This window comes from Diuraphis noxia, unplaced genomic scaffold (assembly GCF_037042655.1).
Source record: "Diuraphis noxia isolate RWA-SAM2 unplaced genomic scaffold, SU_Dnox_SAM2 contig0001, whole genome shotgun sequence".
NCBI classification, from domain to species: Eukaryota; Metazoa; Arthropoda; class Insecta; order Hemiptera; family Aphididae; genus Diuraphis; species Diuraphis noxia.
Genome location: NW_028301711.1, coordinates 69535115 through 69556034, shown reverse-complemented (window position 1 = coordinate 69556034; position 20920 = coordinate 69535115). Strand labels below are relative to the sequence as shown.

General features: G+C 27.0%; 1 protein-coding gene and 1 pseudogene across 1 annotated transcript; both read left to right on the top strand.

The window, feature by feature from the left end:
• Window positions 1-140: 140 nt before the first annotated feature.
• Window positions 141-5034, top strand: LOC149061471 (insulin-like growth factor 2). Its single transcript, XM_089214999.1, has 5 exons — window positions 141-1628; window positions 2335-2509; window positions 3798-3903; window positions 4514-4608; window positions 4988-5034. Exons 2-5 carry the CDS (start codon window positions 2341-2343, stop codon window positions 5032-5034), a joined length of 417 nt encoding a protein of 138 aa, XP_089071125.1. The 5' UTR covers window positions 141-1628; window positions 2335-2340.
• Window positions 5035-19369: 14335 nt separating this feature from the next.
• Window positions 19370-20920, top strand: LOC149061470 (uncharacterized; annotated as a pseudogene).

The window sequence follows — 20920 nt, the reverse complement described above, 5'->3', positions numbered from 1 at the left end:
GTGATCTACTTTTTTCAATATGATTTTCACATAACAGTAGCATATCATCAAATGTCATAGTAGTTGTGGTACCTAATAGAGATAGTGGTAGTTGTAGACTTGTAGTTAAAAAACAATTAATATTAGAATTAGCAGTTGTTAAAAACTAAAATAAAGTAGCTTCATTGATAGTTAATTTTAACTGTAATTGTAGTTTTAGTTATAATTTTAGTTGTCTACATAATTACTTACGACGATGGTAAGCTATAGTGAGGAAATATTCAGGGCACGTTTAACAGAGGAGTCATAAGGAGAGTAGGGATATTAAATCTATAAGCCGCGATGCAGAGGAATTTTTTATGAATACTAACAGTGGAGGGGCCTCAGAGGACTGAACCATATTCAAGCAAAGGACGAACCGGAGCACAGTATAGGGCTTTAGGAGGCGAAACAAGTTGAAACCAGTGCGCCCCCGTTCCTTTATGGAAACAACTGGTCGCTATGTAAGTATTTTCCAACCTTAACTTTATACATTTTCTAAGATGAGTTACACTGTGAAATGTTTCAGAACCATTTATATATAATTCATGAAACAGTATTTTAACTTACTGTATAGTGAGTAAAACCTGTCTAACCTGTCATCGGGTAAATAGCACCCATAATATATGTAAGTACGAATTTTTTCGGAAAGCATTGGGAGAGGGAGACTAATTAGTTATTACCACTGAGTGCTGGAATGCATTAACTAACTAATCTCCGATTTTTAGAAAAAACAATGTTAGTATCTTCACAGAGATCATCAGCTCTCGCCACTTTCCGGGTAGAAATATTGTGTTTCAGTTAGTGTCAGATACGAAATTTACTGATCCTGGACTTGTCCATACACCAGTCTATAGCAAACATTTAGTAACGAAATGATCTAGTCATCTAGGAATTTTAGGTCCAAATTGTGTAAGTTGAAAAAAACATTAAGCCGCCGACATACTGAACGGGTGAATCATAATTTGATCAGTGAAAACCCTAAATTCTTAGCTTAATGCATTATCCATTTAACTACCTACCGGCTACCGAATAACAGATTTAAACAAATTACAGGGGGTGTACAATTTACAACGTTTTAAAGACAGAGACAGCGAATGCGAAGACGACGTCCTTAACCTTAATGATTGGACTTTTATAAATTTACACTTATTATCGATTTCACTACACTCGTTGTGCCTATTCTATATGATTATCTTCCAGGTAGGTATCTGCCGAAAAAAATCTTATATGGCGTGGACATATGTGATATTAATATTCGTATGTATACGCAAGTACCTATATGTTAAATAAACACGTGGAATTTTATTTCAGCAGTAGAAATGAACAATAGGTAACAATAGGAACTCTGATGCGCTCCTACACCTAAGGGACCGTTGTCACGTGAGTGTGATCATTTAATCCCCACTTATACTACACCTTCTCTACCTAGAGTCCTGATATACATAAGTAGGGCCATACCTTGCTCGCATTACGTATTCTGCGCTATACCTTGAAGCATCACAATTTAATTACCTAAGCTACAGTGTTTATACAACTAATTTGTTACTCTTCTACCAGATAAAGCGAGCCATCAAATATAGTCTACACAGTGAATCTTCTCGATAAAGGTATGTTACTATTATTCGCCATAAACAAACTGCTCTTTAAGTTAAATTATCCGTGGCATTTATTAATGTAAAACTAACCCATTATATAAACAATACCTATATTGTATACTTAGTGTAATTATTACAGATAAAACAAGATTGTTATGTTATTAAGCAATGAATAATTATATTATATATCATATAATACAATACAATACAATAAAATAAAATACAATTATAGTAATATAATATTATTTAATTATTTATTGCTAAATAACATAGCAATCTTGATTCAAATATAATACTAACACAAAGTACATATATAGCCATATAGGTAATGTCCATATAATGTGTTTTCGTCAAATGTATTCACTATCTGGACGATTTTCACTATTTTGGATATTCCATTTCATGAAACAAGTGATTTTACTATGTGGATGTGACATATACAATATACACATGAATGATTTACATAACCCATCTCATTGAAAATATCTGTGTACACCACTATTGCTACATACATCAATTTTTAGAACTGTATTTAAATTGTGTTAAAAGTATAATATAATAGTATATCAATTGATCTTCATTAAAAATATTGATTAAATAATGAACAAGAGCAATACATACTAATATTATTTTTTTTTTATTGAATAAGCAATTTAATTCATTTTTTTGTTTTGTTTATAATAGGTATATATTCCACAGTATATGTTGAATGTTTCAGATAATCATGAAGGTTTTATTTTTTATTACAATAATGTTAGTTTGTGCTAATGCAGTTTTGGGGTTGCCTATTATCAACAACAAAACCTACTGGGAAAAACCAGTGCAATTCTGTGGTGGAAAATTGGCTATTGAAATGTCAATAATTTGCAATGGGCGTTATAATGAAGATAAAGGTAAATATAATTACTCTATAGTATATAATTATCAATGATAACTAGTATTATTCATTGGACGAATCTCGGCTATAAACCCCATCTTAGTTATTATTAACTCGAAACTGTAAAATATTGCTTTTTTTAACATTCATATTATATTGTGAGGTAATATTGTAAAAGTAAATTTTTATTGTTCTAACCTAATAGTTAATTACACAAACCTGATTTTCATGTATTACGTTAATTTGAGAGATAATTTTGCACAATATCATTTGGTGTAACTATCAAAACATACACTTGATACTTTTGTTCAAGTATTAGGATTTCAACAGAGTATCATTCACTGTAAAATAAAATCTGAATCCAGTCTCATTTTTTTACTCAATTAAAAAAAAATTAAAACTAAAATGGAAAATGTATAAGTAAACTTAAACAAATAATGGAAAATTAGTATTTGATTTTGAATACAGATACTTCAAGAGAATGTTCAAAATATTTTGTTCTAGTACCCTTTAAAAAATATTTGAATACCTTTACCCAAGTACTTTATACGACGCTCAGGAAGTTTAATTTCATAATGATTGAATTAGCTTTAGAAACTTTTTTGAAATACTTTTTGTTATTTTATTGAAAAGGGCAGAGTAATAAGTACGAAGACAAATAAGTTGTTTACTTATTAATATATACCTACATGATTTATTTATAGGCTTTAGAAATGAAATATTTATTTATTTTAATGGGTGATTTAAAAAGTCCATCTTTAATTGTAATTTCAATTTTTTTTTATCTCAAATTTTAACTATCAAAATGATTTGAATATATATTAGAATTATACAAGTAATATTACCTACTATTTAATCATACTATTATAATACTACGCTATAATCACATTATTGTCCAGCTCTTTACCCAAACTACTGCCATTGATTTACTAAAGGTCCCACATGAGCGACTATTTTTACTATGGTGGATAGTTAAGGAAGTAAAGAGTGTCAGTAATTTTAAAAAGGCACTAAAACTTTAAAAAATGTATGATAATATTATTGACATGTTTGAAATTTGTGCAAGTTAAAAAACATCTTTTATAGGTAGAAAATTAACCTTAATTAGTAATAGTTTTTTTTTTTTTTATAATCACCTAAAACATACATTTTACCTACTTTACATTACAATATAATAAAATTTACTGTAAAATAAAGAATTTTAATGTATGAATTACTTACTTATACAATAAACAATTATATAATATTTTATTATGATTATAGGTTTATTAAATTTTTGTCTAATTATTTATATTGATTTTCAGGTAGTCAACAAACCAGAAAAACAAGAGGGATAGTGGATGAATGTTGTTCAGTTCCATGCAAACGAAAATACCTAAAACAATATTATTGCGCTCCTGAACCACAGATGTATGTAATTTTTCATTTATTCTAAAATTTCCAAACCTAACCTAACCTTCTAAATATATATCTAAGTCCAGACCTGTAAAGAATACATTTAAAAAGTATTTCGGTAAATACTCTGCAAATATATTTATTTTTTATGTATTTAAATACTATTCAAATACTCAAATTGTATCATAGTTCGAACACTACTCAAATTTTTTATTAAAGTATTCGCAATACTTTTCATATACTTTTGGTTTTTAAGCAATGTAGGTATTATAGCCAATAGACACATAGCAGGTTTATAATCATTTTTATTTTTTATTTATTAAATAATTTTTTATTACATTTTAAAAACATAATGTTTTCGAAATTCAGTATTATGGCTAGAATTACTGATATTAAAACATAAAATAGATAATTCTACTTGTTATGTAGATCCGGGGTAGAAATATTCAAAAACAAACACAATTTTTAAGAACGTCCATAGTAAAGTCACCAGGTAAAACCAGTTTCAATCACCCAAACAGGCTAATAATGTTTGGTCAAAACACCCAACCAAACTGTTCTCAATGGAAAATTACCAATCAATGTATTATTTATTCAGAAATAAATTAATTTTTGTAAATTGCAGATCTAATTCCCAATTTGCAATGACTACTGCAGAATCTACAGATTCAGACGGAAAATCAAGTCTCATTAATTATTCTTTATACTATTATCCCCTAAGTAAGTATCTGCTTAAAATACTTTACTGGTGAGATTTAAAGATAAAAGAGTGCAATTTAAAACACATAGAGTAGATAATATTGAAATTGTTAGATGTTATTCTAATTCCTAACAAGTAACTAAATAAATTATATAACATATTAATGATTCGAAGGAATATTTGCAATAACCTAATTAATTTCATTTTTTAATCTGAAATTATGGCCTTCTACTATGCTTTATTTTCTCTATGCACTCTTTTAACTCAAATATCATTAAGTTACTTAATTTAAGTATTATGCTGGATTAGAATCCGTTAGATATACTTCAACTTTTGAATCTTAAATCCACGAAACACACAAAATAATAGTTGCTTCAATAATTATTTTTGTTTTTACAGTTGGACGTGTATTAGCTGATTTTCCTAAAGATTATCCAATCCAGTAGGTAATCAATATGGATTGTTAAATTAAAAATAAACTTACTATGATGAACTGAGTTGTGTTGTTTTTTTATTATTATACTTATTAAGAATGAGATCAGTAACACACTAGTACTACCCGTGTCAATGAGATCAGGATACAAGGATTATTTATGTTGTGATGGGGGGGGGGGGGGATAAAAATTGTCATAATATTAAAGAATTGATTTGTTTATACTATATAATAACTACCTACAATAGACTTAAAATATCTATTTTTAGATCATTACTTAAAAAATGAAATAATTATAGAAGGTTTGTTGAAATTTTCAATCTTTGTCTATATAACTTTTTGTTCATTTATATTACAAAATAATTTGTGAATTTTGTTAAATTTTATCATTTTTGTCCAATTTTGAACTAAAATTGTTTATGTAAAAAAGTCATGGCCTTGTATCATATTTGTAAATCTTAGATATAAATGCAATTTTTTTATCAATGCTTAGAGAAAAAAATTAAAAACTTTGAAAATTTAAAAAGTTTATAAATCGTTCAAAAATAATCAAAATATTTTGAAATTTTTATTCGATTTAACAATTTATTAAAGAAACTATTGTAAAGCGCGTTATTTACCATGTTGGTTGTCAATTTGACAGTGTACAATTCAATACATTATGCATATAACTATTTGTAAGAGGAGACTTATAAATAATAATAATATTTATATTTATTACCTTTTAAGAATCATATTATTTAAATAAAGTAATAAATTAATGTCTCCAAAAGCCTTGATTTGCAGAGCGGACAACGGTTAGTTTCTAAGAGGGGAGGTTCAAATTTAAAATAATTAGATTAAAATATCCTTTTTAAATCAATCAATCAATTAAAATTTAATCAAATAAATAAATAATAATTTTAACTACGAAAGAACAAAGTTTGAGAAGAGTGCAATTGATATATAAGGTTTACAAAAAACAAGAATTTCTATTATACTTCACATACTTATCGTAACAACCATAATAAATGATAAAAATGAATATAGGAATATCATATTGCATAAATAAATTTAAAACTATATTTAAATGATCCCTGTCACCAAATTCAATATTATATTCACTTATTTTATATACATTGTTTATTTTTTGAGAAGTAGAATAATTCTAGTTGAAACTGACATATTCAAGTTAGAAAAATATAACCTACCGATTATAAAGTATTTACTAAGTTAAGATGAATATTAAAACATTTTTCAATAACAAATGTAAAAAATCAAATCCATAGAATAAGATATTGAAAATATTCTGGGCACATTGAAAATATGGATGTAAGTATGTAATATGAATATGTATTTAATTTTTAATGCACATTTTTTTTTCTTTTTTTGTCTATAAACCATAACAAACTTAAGAAATCAATGGTTGGATACTTAATTGCATAAAATCAATCAGTGGATAAAGGTTTGTTTTGCAAATCTATATTTTATTATTGTGTATTATGTTCAATGTTGTAGTATTGTAACTATGAATAAATATAAAATATAAAATGTAAAACATTCTTCTTCCTTGTTAGTATGAATTATTAAGAGTTTCGACATTTTCCTTATTGAGATTTTAATGTTTTTTAGATCCCATTTAATATAAGTATAATGTAAGTTATAACAATAAAAGTATCCCTTTATGGTTTAAAAAATGTGTAATTTTTAATTGAGTTTCAACTATAGAATAAATGTTAATTTTTGGCAGATTTAAACTGATATGCTTGATAACAAGAATATAAAATAACATAATAATTATGCGTTTATAAATCATATATTCTCTCCAGTTGATGAAATCAGTCAATAAATAATACTCCTAAGCATAGAAACAAGTAAATACTTGTTCATTATATTTGCTTATAGGTATATTATAAGTATACATTAAAAAAATATCTATCTGTAATTAGTCTCATCATCACCATTTACTATTAAAGCAATTTGATTTATAAGTTATGATTTAGGTATAGAAAGAACTCATCGTTGAACTTATTAATGAATGTACTATATTGTTGTATCCTTTTAAAATTTTAGTTTTAATATTTAAGATTATACAATTATGAGTCAAATATTTAATGTTTAAGGAGACACACTACCATACTTAGTTACCTAAATTTGCTAATAGGTCAATTCATTCAACATTATTAAAGTTAACTACACATGATAATAACTGCTAAATAGACAACACAGTCAAGTGTGACATTTTATTTATGTATTCTATGTGGAAAAAGTGTGGTTAAAAATTATATATTTTTATTATTTTAAAATTAATTTTAAACCTTATCTATATATTTTAAACTTAACAGCAGTGATCTGCTTCTTTCAATATGATTTTCCACCGAGTTCATATTACGCATTTAATACTGGTACGATAATTCTTAAAATCTCAAATAGTCATCCGTCGATACCTATGATTTTGAAATTAACTGTAAACTCTATTTAAGATCGTACCTAATTTTCATACTGTTACTACAAAAATATATTATTAAAATTAACTTTTGAATTTATAACCATATGTAGTCTTTTGGCGCTTCCATTAAATATCGAAGACACATTCACTATCACTTATTCATGGCGATATCAATAGTATATTCCCCTGGTAGTTACATTTCTTTTCAGACGAACTATATCGTTTGAAATTCATTTGAATTGTTATTGTACATAACTTGAATCACATCACGTATTTTACAGTTTTATATTGACGTGCTTAAATACAGACAATCCATTATGAAAACTGTATATTGTTGGGAAAAATAATATTAATTCAAGAAAATGTTGCAAAAATATATAATTATGTGTCTTATAACAGTTTGACATTATGCTTTTTTCATTAGAATTTAATCTAAATTATTTTATTAATCTATATAAATGAATACCATGAGGGTGTATTTTAAAAACAAAATTTTGGTTTCAATGAAGGTTGGTATTAAAATCATGTATATTTATAATTACATGCTATAATTTTGCCTCGAACAGAATATCAAGACAGAACCTAAGTTGTACACGTGTGTCCAGACATAGTAATTCGTAAATATATACAAGTGGTCTACTAGCAGCCAAAATATAAGCAATATTTTTGTTTTTATTTAAATAAAATGTGCGATTAAAAGTAGATTCTAAGATGATATGATTAATGTTAATATATATATTTAATTTTCAAACAATTTAGAACTGAATACGCCTTCATCAGGAGTACCTACTCAGTACATGTTACACGTCTTGTGTTTCTGGTATTACAATTCATTAAATGTTATATACTGTTCAACAAATGGGTTTTTCATAGAAAATGTGGTAAAAAATTCTTAGACGAATCTTATTGGTATATTATTTGTAATTCGTTCCAGCCATAGTGTATTATTTAAACTTTTTTATAAACATATCTAATGTAATAGCGGTGATGTTCATTTGTTAAATAAAAACGTGGGATATATACCAGCTAATCATTGAGATTATGAATGAAAATTGGACGATGCACACCATTGACTATGCCTACATTAGATTGCCCAACGAGTTCATATTACGCATTTAATCCTGGTACGATAATTCTTAAAATCTCAAATAGTCCTCCGTCGATAGCTATGATTTTGAAATTAACTGTAAACTCTATTTAAGATCGTACCTAATTTTCATACTGTTACTACAAAAATATATTATTAAAATTAACTTTTGAATTTATAACCATATGTAGATTTTTGGCGCTTCCATTAAATATCGAAGACACATTCACTATCACTTATTCATGGCGATATCATTAGTATATTCCCTGGTAGTTACATTTCTTTTCAGACGAACTAAATCGTTTGAAATTCATTTGAATTGTTATTGTACATAACTTGAATCACATCACGTATTTTACAGTTTTATATTGACGTGCTTAAATACAGACAATACATTATGAAAACTGTATATTGTTGGGAAAAATTATATTAATTCAAGAAAATGTTGCAAAAATATATAATTATGTGTCTTATAACAGTTTGACATTATGCTTTTTTCATTAGAATTTAATCTAAATTATTTTATTAATCTATATAAATGAATACCATGAGGGTGTATTTTAAAAACAAACATTGGTTTCAATGAAGGTTGGTATTAAAATCATGTATATTTATAATTACTTGATATAACTTTGCCTCTAACAGAATATCAAGACTTTACCTAAGTTGTACACGTGTGTCCAGACATACTAATTCGTAAATATATACAAGTGTTCTACCAGCAGCCAAAATATAAGCAATATTTTCGTTTTTATTTTAATAAAATGTGCGATTAAAAGTAGATTCTAATATGATATGATTAATGTTTATATATATATTCAATATTAAACCATTTAGAACTGAATACGCCTTCATCAGGAGTACCTACTCAGTACATGTTACACGTCTAGTGCTTCTGGTATTTCAATTCATTAAATGTTATATACTGTTCAACAAATGGTTTTTTCATAGAAAATGTGGTAAAAAATTCTTAGACGAATCTTATTAGTACCTATATTATTTGTTATTCGTTCCAGCCATAGTGTATTATTTAAACTTTTTTATAAACATATCTAATGTAATAGCGGTGATGTTCATTTGTTAAATAAAAACGTGGGATATATACCAGTTAATCATTGAGATAATGAATGAAAATTGGACGATGCACACCATTGACTATGCCTACATTAGATTGCCCAACGAGTTCATATTACGCATTTAATCCTGGTACGATAATTCTTAAAATCTCAAATAGTCCTCCGTCGATAGCTATGATTTTGAAATTAACTGTAAACTCTATTTAAGATCGTACCTAATTTTCATACTGTTACTACAAAATTATATTATTAAAATTAACTTTTGAATTTATAACCATATGTAGTTTTTTGGCGCTTCCATTAAATATCGAAGACACATTCACTATCACTTATTCATGGCGATATCAATAGTATATTCCCCTGGTAGTTACATTTCTTTTCAGACGAACTAAATCGTTTGAAATTCATTTGAATTGTTATTGTACATAACTTGAATCACATCACGTATTTTACAGTTTTATATTGACGTGCTTAAATACAGACAATACATTATGAAAACTGTATATTGTTGGGAAAAATTATATTAATTCAAGAAAATGTTGCAAAAATATATAATTATGTGTCTTATAACAGTTTGACATTATGCCTTTTTCATTAGAATTTAATCTAAATTATTTTATTAATCTATATAAATGAATACCATGAGGGTGTATTTTAAAAACAAAATATTGGTTTCAATGAAGGTTGGCATTAAAATCATGTATATTTATAATTACATGCTATAACTTTGCCTCGAACAGAATATCAAGACAGAACCTAAGTTGTACACGTGTGTCCAGACATACTTATTCGTAAATATATACAAGTGTTCTACTAGCAGCCAAAATATAACCAATATTTTTGTTTTTATTTTAATAAAATGTGCGTTTAAAAGTAGATTCTAAGATGATATGATTAATGTTTATATATATATTTAATTTTCAAACCATTTAGAACTGAATACGCCTTCATCAGGAGTACCTACTCAGTACATGTTACACGTTTAGTGCTTCTGGTATTTCAATTCATTAAATGTTATATACTGTTCAACAAATGGTTTTTTCATAGAAAATGTGGTAAAAAATTCTTAGACGAATCTTATTAGTATATTATTTGTTATTCGTTCCAGCCATAGTGTATTATTTAAACTTTTTTATAAACATATCTAATGTAAGAGCGGTGATGTTCATTTGTTAAATAAAAACGTGGGATATATACCAGTTAATCATTGAGATTATGAATGAAAATTGGACGATGCACACCATTGACTATGCCTACATTAGATTGCCCACCGAGTTCATATTACGCATTTAATCCTGGTACGATAATTCTTAAAATCTCAAATAGTCCTCCGTCGATAGCTATGATTTTGAAATTAACTGTAAACTCTATTTAAGATCGTACCTAATTTTCATACTGTTACTACAAAAATATATTATTATAATTAACTTTTGAATTTATAACCAAATGTAGTTTTTTGGCGCTTCCATTAAATATCGAAGACACATTCACTATCACTTATTCACGGCGATATCAATAGTATATTCCCCTGGTAGTTACATTTCTTTTCAGACGAACTAAATCGTTTGAAATTCATTTGAATTGTTATTGTACATAACTTGAATCACATCACGTATTTTACAGTTTTATATTGACGTGCTTAAATACAGACAATACATTATGAAAACTGTATATTGTTGGGAAAAATTATATTAATTCAAGAAAATGTTGCAAAAATATATAATTATGTGTCTTATAACAGTTTGACATTATGCTTTATTCATTAGAATTTAATCTAAATTATTTTATTAATCTATATTAATGAATACCATGAGGGTGTATTTTAAAAACAAACATTGGTTTCAATGAAGATTGGTATTAAAATCATGTATATTTATAATTACATGCTATAACTTTGCCTCGAACAGAATATCAAGACAGAACCTAAGTTGTACACGTGTGTCAAGACATACTAATTCGTAAATATGTACAAGTGTTCTACTAGCAGCCAAAATATAATCAATATTTTTGTTTTTATTTTAATAAAATGTGCGATTATAAGTAGATTCTAAGATGATATGATTAATGTTTATATATATATTTAATTTTCAAACCATTTAGAACTGAATACGCCTTCATCAGGAGTACCTACTCAGTACATGTTACACGTATAGTGTTTCTGGTATTTCAATTCATTAAATGTTATTTACTGTTCAACAAATGGTTTTTTCATAGAAAATGTGGTAAAAAATTCTTAGACGAATCTTATTGGTATATTATTTGTAATTCGTTCCAGCCATAGTGTATTATTTAAACTTTTTTATAAACATATCTAATGTAATAGCGGTGATGTTCATTTGTTAAATAAAAACGTGGGATATATACCAGTTAATCATTGAGATTATGAATGAAAATTGGACGATGCACACCATTAACTATGCCTACATTAGATTGCCCAACGAGTTCATATTACGCATTTAATCCTGGTACGATAATTCTTAAAATCTAAAATAGTCCTCCGTCGATAGCTATGATTTTGAAATTAACTGTAAACTCTATTTAAGATCGTAACTAATTTTCATACTGTTACTACAAAAATATTTTATTAAAATTAACTTTTGAATTTGTAACCATATGCAGTTTTTTGGCGCTTCCATTAAATATCGAAGACACATTCACTATCACTTATTCATGGCGATATCATTAGTATATTCCCCTGGTAGTTACATTTATTTTCAGACGAACTAAATCGTTTGAAATTCATTTGAATTGTTATTGTACATAACTTGAATCACATCACGTATTTTACAGTTTTATATTGACGTGCTTAAATACAGACAATCCATTATGAAAACTGTATATTGTTGGGAAAAATTATATTAATTCAAGAAAATGTTGCAAAAATATATAATTATGTGTCTTATAACAGTTTGACATTATGCCTTTTTCATTAGAATTTAATCTAAATTATTTTATTAATCTATATAAATGAATACCATGAGGGTGTATTTTAAAAACAAAATATTGGTTTCAATGAAGGTTGGCATTAAAATCATGTATATTTATAATTACATGCTATAACTTTGCCTCGAACAGAATATCAAGACAGAACCTAAGTTGTACACGTGTGTCCAGACATACTTATTCGTAAATATATACAAGTGTTCTACTAGCAGCCAAAATATAACCAATATTTTTGTTTTTATTTTAATAAAATGTGCGTTTAAAAGTAGATTCTAAGATGATATGATTAATGTTTATATATATATTTAATTTTCAAACCATTTAGAACTGAATACGCCTTCATCAGGAGTACCTACTCAGTACATGTTACACGTCTAGTGCTTCTGGTATTTCAATTCATTAAATGTTATATACTGTTCAACAAATGGTTTTTTCATAAAAAATGTGGTAAAAAATTCTTAGACGAATCTTATTAGTATATTATTTGTTATTCGTTCCAGCCATAGTGTATTATTTAAACTTTTTTATTAACATATCTAATGTAATAGCGGTGATGTTCATTTGTTAAATAAAAACGTCGGATATATACCAGTTAATCATTAAGATTATGAATGAAAATTGGACGATGCACACCATTAACTATGCCTACATTAGATTGCCCAACGAGTTCATATTACGCATTTAATCCTGGTACGATAATTCTTAAAATCTAAAATAGTCCTCCGTCGATAGCTATGAATTTGAAATTAACTGTAAACTCTATTTAAGATCGTAACTAATTTTCATACTGTTACTACAAAAATATTTTATTAAAATTAACTTTTGAATTTGTAACCATATGCAGTTTTTTGGCGCTTCCATTAAATATCGAAGACACATTCACTATCACTTATTCACGGCGATATCATTAGTATATTCCCCTGGTAGTTACATTTATTTTCAGACGAACTAAATCGTTTGAAATTCATTTGAATTGTTATTGTACATAACTTGAATCACATCACGTATTTTACAGTTTTATATTGACGTGCTTAAATACAGACAATCCATTATGAAAACTGTATATTGTTGGGAAAAATTATATTAATTAAGAAAATGTTGCAAAAATATATAATTATGTGTCTTATAACAGTTTGACATTATGCTTTTTTCATTAGAATTTAATATAAATTATTTTATTAATCTATATAAATGAATACCATGAGGGTGTATTTTAAAAACACAATTTTGGTTTCAATGAAGGTTGGTATTAAAACCATGTATATTTATAATTACATGATATAACTTTGCCTCGAACAGAATATCAAGACATTACCTAAGTTGTACACGTGTGTCCAGACATACTAATTCGTAAATATATACAAGTGTTCTACTAGCATTCAAAATATAAGCAATATTTTTGTTTTTATTTTAATAAAATGTGCGATTAAAAGTAGATTCTAATATGATATGATTAATGTTTATATATATATTTAATTTTCAAACCATTTAGAACTGAATACGCCTTCATCAGGAGTACCTACTCAGTACATGTTACACGTCTAGTGTTTCTGGTATTTCAATTCATTAAATGTTATATACTGTTCAACAAATGGTTTTTTCATAGAAAATGTGGTAAAAAATTCTTAGACGAATCTTATTAGTATATTATTTGTTATTCGTTCCAGCCATAGTGTATTATTTAAACTTTTTTATAAACATATCTAATGTAATAGCGGTGATGTTCATTTGTTAAATAAAAACGTGGGATATATACCGGTTAATCATTGAGATTATGAATGAAAATTGGACGATGCACACCATAGACTATGCCTACATTAGATTGCCCACCGAGTTCATATTACGCATTTAATCCTGGTACGATAATTCTTTAAATCTCAAATAGTCCTCCGTTCGATAGCTATGATTTTGAAATTAACTGTAAACTCTATTTAAGATCGTACCTAATTTTCATACTGTTACTACAAAAATATATTATTAAAATTAACTTTTGAATTTATAACCATATGTTGTTTTTTGGCGCTTCCATTAAATATCGAAGACACATTCACTATCACTTATTCACGGCGATATCATTAGTATATTCCCCTGGTAGTTACATTTATTTTCAGACGAACTAAATCGTTTGAAATTCATTTGAATTGTTATTGTACATAACTTGAATCACATCACGTATTTTACAGTTTTATATTGACGTGCTTAAATACAGACAATCCATTATGAAAACTGTATATTGTTGGGAAAAATTATATTAATTCAAGAAAATGTTGCAAAAATATATAAATATGTATCTTATAACAGTTTGACATTATGCTTTTTTCATTAGAATTTAATCTAAATTATTTTATTAATCTATATAAATGAATACCATGAGGGTGTATTTTAAAAACAAAATATTGGTTTCAATGAAGGTTGGTATTAAAATCATGTATATTTATAATTACATGCTATAACTTTGCCTCGAACTGAATATCAAGACAGTACCTAAGTTGTACACGTGTGTCCAGACATACTAATTCGTAAATATATACAAGTGTTCTACTAGCAGCCAAAATATAAGCAATATTTTTGTTTTTATTTTAATAAAATGTGCGATTAAAAGTAGATTCTAAGATGATATGATTAATGTTTATATATATATTAAATTTTCAAACCGTTTAGAACTGAATACGCCTTCATCAGGAGTACCTACTCAGTACATGTTACACGTCTAGTGTTTCTGGTATTTCAATTCATTAAATGTTATATACTGTTCAACAAATGGTTTTTTCATAGAAAATGTGGTAAAAAATTCTTAGACGAATCTTATTAGTATATTATTTGTTATTCGTTCCAGCCATAGTGTATTATTTAAACTTTTTTATAAACATATCTAATGTAATAGCGGTGATGTTCATTTGTTAAATAAAAACGTGGGATAAATACCAGTTAATCATTGAGATTATGGATGAAAATTGGACGATGCACACCATTGACTATGCCTACATTAGGTTGCCCAACGAGTTCATATTACGCATTTAATCCTGGTACGATAATTCTTAAAATCTCAAATAGTCCTCCGTCGATAGCTATGATTTTGAAATTAACTGTAAACTCTATTTAAGATCGTACCTAATTTTCATACTGTTACTACAAAAGTATTTTATTAAAATTAACTTTTGAATTTATAACCATATGCAGTTTTTTGGCGCTTCCATTAAATATCGAAGACACATTCACTATCACTTATTCATGGCGATATCAATAGTATATTCCCCTGGTAGTTACATTTCTTTTCAGACTTACTAAATCGTTTGAAATTCATTTGAATTGTTATTGTACATAAATTGAATCACAACACGAATTTTACAGTTTTATATTGACGTGCTTAAATACAGACAATCCATTATTAAAACTGTATATTGTTGGGAAAAATTATATTAATTCAAGAAAATGTTGCAAAAATATATAATTATGTGTCTTATAACAGTTTGACATTATGCTTTTTTCATTAGAATTTAATATAAATTATTTTATTAATCTATATAAATGAATACCATGAGGGTGTATTTTAAAAACACAATTTTGGTTTCAATGAAGGTTGGTATTAAAACCATGTATATTTATAATTACATGATATAACTTTGCCTCGAACAGAATATCAAGACATTACCTAAGTTGTACACGTGTGTCCAGACATACTAATTCGTAAATATATACAAGTGTTCTACTAGCATTCAAAATATAAGCAATATTTTTGTTTTTATTTTAATAAAATGTGCGATTAAAAGTAGATTCTAATATGATATGATTAATGTTTATATATATATTTAATTTTCAAACCATTTAGAACTGAATACGCCTTCATCAGGAGTACCTACTCAGTACATGTTACACGTCTAGTGTTTCTGGTATTTCAATTCATTAAATGTTATATACTGTTCAACAAATGGTTTTTTCATAGAAAATGTGGTAAAAAATTCTTAGACGAATCTTATTAGTATATTATTTGTTATTCGTTCCAGCCATAGTGTATTATTTAAACTTTTTTATAAACATATCTAATGTAATAGCGGTGATGTTCATTTGTTAAATAAAAACGTGGGATATATACCGGTTAATCATTGAGAATATGAATGAAAATTGGACGATGCACACCATAGACTATGCCTACATTAGATTGCCCACCGAGTTCATATTACGCATTTAATCCTGGTACGATAATTCTTTAAATCTCAAATAGTCCTCCGTTCGATAGCTATGATTTTGAAATTAACTGTAAACTCTATTTAAGATCGTACCTAATTTTCATACTGTTACTACAAAAATATATTATTAAAATTAACTTTTGAATTTATAACCATATGTTGTTTTTTGGCGCTTCCATTAAATATCGAAGACACATTCACTATCACTTATTCACGGCGATATCATTAGTATATTCCCCTGGTAGTTACATTTATTTTCAGACGAACTAAATCGTTTGAAATTCATTTGAATTGTTATTGTACATAACTTGAATCACATCACGTATTTTACAGTTTTATATTGACGTGCTTAAATACAGACAATCCATTATGAAAACTGTATATTGTTGGGAAAAATTATATTAATTCAAGAAAATGTTGCAAAAATATATAAATATGTATCTTATAACAGTTTGACATTATGCTTTTTTCATTAGAATTTAATCTAAATTATTTTATTAATCTATATAAATGAATACCATGAGGGTGTATTTTAAAAACAAAATATTGGTTTCAATGAAGGTTGGCATTAAAATCATGTATATTTATAATTACATGCTATAACTTTGCCTCGAACAGAATATCAAGACAGTACCTAAGTTGTACATGTGTGTCCAGACATACTAATTCGTAAATATATACAAGTGTTCTACTAGCAGCCAAAATATAACCAATATTTTTGTTTTTATTTTAATAAAATGTGCGATTAAAAGTAGATTCTAAGATGATATGATTAATGTTTATATATATATTTAATTTTCAAACCATTTAGAACTGAATACGCCTTCATCAGGAGTACCTACTCAGTACATGTTACACGTCTAGTGCTTCTGGTATTTCAATTCATTAAATGTTATATACTGGTCAACAAATGGTTTTTTCATAAAAAATGTGGTAAAAAATTCTTAGACGAATCTTATTAGTATATTATTTGTTATTCGTTCCAGTCATAGTGTATTATTTAAACTTTTTTATAAACATATCTAATGTAATAGCGGTGATGTTCATTTGTTAAATAAAAACGTGGGATATATACCGGTTAATCATTGAGATTATGAATGAAAATTGGACGATGCACACCATTAACTATGCCTACATTAGGTTGCCCAACGAGTTCATATTACGCATTTAATCCTGGTACGATAATTCTTAAAATCTCAAATAGTCCTCCGTCGATAGCTATGATTTTGAAATTAACTGTAAACTCTATTTAAGATCGTAACTAATTTTCATACTGTTACTACAAAAATATTTTATTAAAACTAACTTTTGAATTTATAACCATATGCAGTTTTTTGGCGCTTCCATTAAATATCGAAGACACATTCACTATCACTTATTCACGGCGATATCAATAGTATATTCCCCTGGTAGTTACATTTCTTTTCAGAAGAACTAAATCGTTTGAAATTCATTTGAATTGTTATTGTACATAACTTGAATCACATCACGTATTTTACAGTTTTATAGTGACGAGCTTAAATACAGCCAATCCAGTATGAAAACTGTATATTGTTGGGAAAAATTATATTAATTCAAGAAAATGTTGCAAAAATATATAATTATGTGTCTTATAACAGTTTGATATTATGCTTTTTTCGTTAGAATTTAATCTAAATTATTTTATTTATCTATATAAATGAAATACCATGAGGGTGTATTTTAAAAACAAAATTTTGGTTTCAATGAAGGTTGGTATTAAAATCATGTATATTTAAAATTATATGCTATAACTTTGCCTCGAACAGAATATCAAGACAGTACCTAAGTTGTACATGTGTGTCCAGACATACTAATTCGTAAATATATACAAGTGTTCTACTAGCAGCCAAAATATAATCTATATTTTTGTTTTTATTTTAATAAAATGTGCGAATAAAAGTAGATTCTAAGATGATATGATTAATGTTAATATATATATTTAATTTTCAAACCGTTTAGAACTGAATACGCCTTCATCAGGAGTACGTACTCAGTACATGTTACACGTCTAGTGCTTCTGGTATTTCAATTCATTAAATGTTATATACTGTTCAACAAATGGTTTTATCATAGAAAAAGTGGTAAAAAATTCTTAGACGAATCTTATTAGTATAATATTTGTTATTCGTTCCAGCCATAGTGTATTATTTAAACTTTTTTATAAACATATCTAATGTAATAGCGGTGATGTTCATTTGTTAAATAAAAACGTGGGATATATACCAGTTAATCATTGAGATTATGGATGAAAATTTGACGATGCACACCATTGACTATGCCTACATTAGATTGCCCAACGAGTTCATATTACGCATTTAATCCTGGTACGATAATTCTTAAAATCGCAAATAGTCCTCTGTCGATAGCTATGATTTTGAAATTAACTGTAAACTCTATTTAAGATCGTTCCTAATTTTCATACTGTTACTAAAAAAATATATTATTAAAATTAACTTTTGAATTTATAACCATATGTAGTTTTTTGGCGCTTCCATTAAATATCGAAGACACATTCACTATCACTTATTCATGGCGATATCAATAGTATATTCCCCTGGTAGTTACATTTCTTTTCAGAAGAACTAAATCGTTTGAAATTCATTTGAATTGTTGATAATTATTCATTTAATGATATTTATGAACTAAATTTATTAGTAAATGTTGATGGTTTACCATTGTTCAAAAGTTCATCTGGTCAAGTGATTCCAATTTTAGTTACAATAATCAATATACCTCATTTAAAAAAATTGTTTTGCCAGTTGGATTGTATTATGGATTAGAAAAACCAAGTGATATGAATATTTTTTTAGATTCATTTATTTCAGAAATAGTAGAATTATCGCAGCATGGTATAACAAACAGTAATGGTATATTATTTTCTATAAAAATTGTTGGTTTTGTTTGTGATGCACCAGCTAAAAAAGATTTACTAGGTATAAAGGGGCACGGAGGATATTTTTCATGTTCGTGGTTCTACAGTCAGCCGTAAAAGGGTATTTACAGAATTAAATTGTACAGCCAGAACACATGAAGATTTTATTAACTGGGCTGATTCTAATTATCGTCTTCGCGATACTGCTTTAGTTAGAATTCCTGAGATTCATTTTGTAAATTCATTTATATTAGATCCAATGCATTTAATATATTTGGGAGTTATGCGAACTATGCTAACAACGTGGTACCAGGGGACTCTTCCATATAAATTATCACAGCAGTTAATTAAAAAAATATCAGATTTTATGGAAATCCAAAATCTTCCAGAAGAATTTATAAGAAAACCAAGAGCTTTAAAGTATCTTCTTCGTTGGAAAGCTACTGAATTTCGTTCATTTTTATTATATACTGGACCAGTTGCCACAAGAGGAGTTTTAGACAGAGACAAATATAATAATTTCATGACATTAAATGTAGCAATTTCCATTTTACTTAACCCAAATAGTTGTGGTGATTTAGATTTGCGAAACTATGCTAGGCAATTACTAATGCATTTTGTTCAATCATTTATTAAAATATATGATGAAAGTTTTATTACACATAACTTTCATGGATTGATCCATTTGGTTGATGATGCTGATTATTTTTCATCGAAAATAAATGAATTTACATTGGATAAGATCTCAGCATTTCCATTTGAGAATTACTTACAAAAAATTAAGTCGATGGTTAGAGGTAGAAATAAGCCCCTAGAGCAAATTGGAAACCGAATGGCAGAACTGTTTTGTGATATTAGTTCGTCATTTCCATCCTTGAGAACTCTGAATCAACAGTTTCCTTTATTATCTCATATTCATTATAATAATGGTGCATTACCTCTTAAATGTGTGGGTCTCCAGTACAAGGAAATACATTTTCCTAATTTTAGCTTAAAAATTGAATCCCCAAATAACTGCTGTGGTCTAGAATGTGGAGACATAGTCATGGTAGAAAATATATGTCATTCTATTGATTTAAACTGTACTGTAATTATTGGTAGAAAATTTTTAATCAAACGAAACTTTTTTGAAATTCCTTGTAGTAGCTCATTAATAGGTGTTTATGAAGTTGAAAAATTATCAGAGCCTGAATTGTGTCCCATTTCATTTATTTGTAAAAAATATGTGTATTTCAAGCATAAACATAATATTTATGTTGTTTTCCCCCTATTGCATACAGCATAA

Coding starts and splice junctions, on each gene's coding strand:
- LOC149061471 (XM_089214999.1), top strand. CDS start 2,341: ATGAAGGTTTTATTTTTTATTACAATAATGTTAGTTTGTGCTAATGCA. Junction 2,510..3,797: donor GCGTTATAATGAAGATAAAG/GTAAATATAATT, acceptor ATTGATTTTCAG/GTAGTCAACAAACCAGAAAA. Junction 4,609..4,987: donor TTTATACTATTATCCCCTAA/GTAAGTATCTGC, acceptor TTGTTTTTACAG/TTGGACGTGTATTAGCTGAT.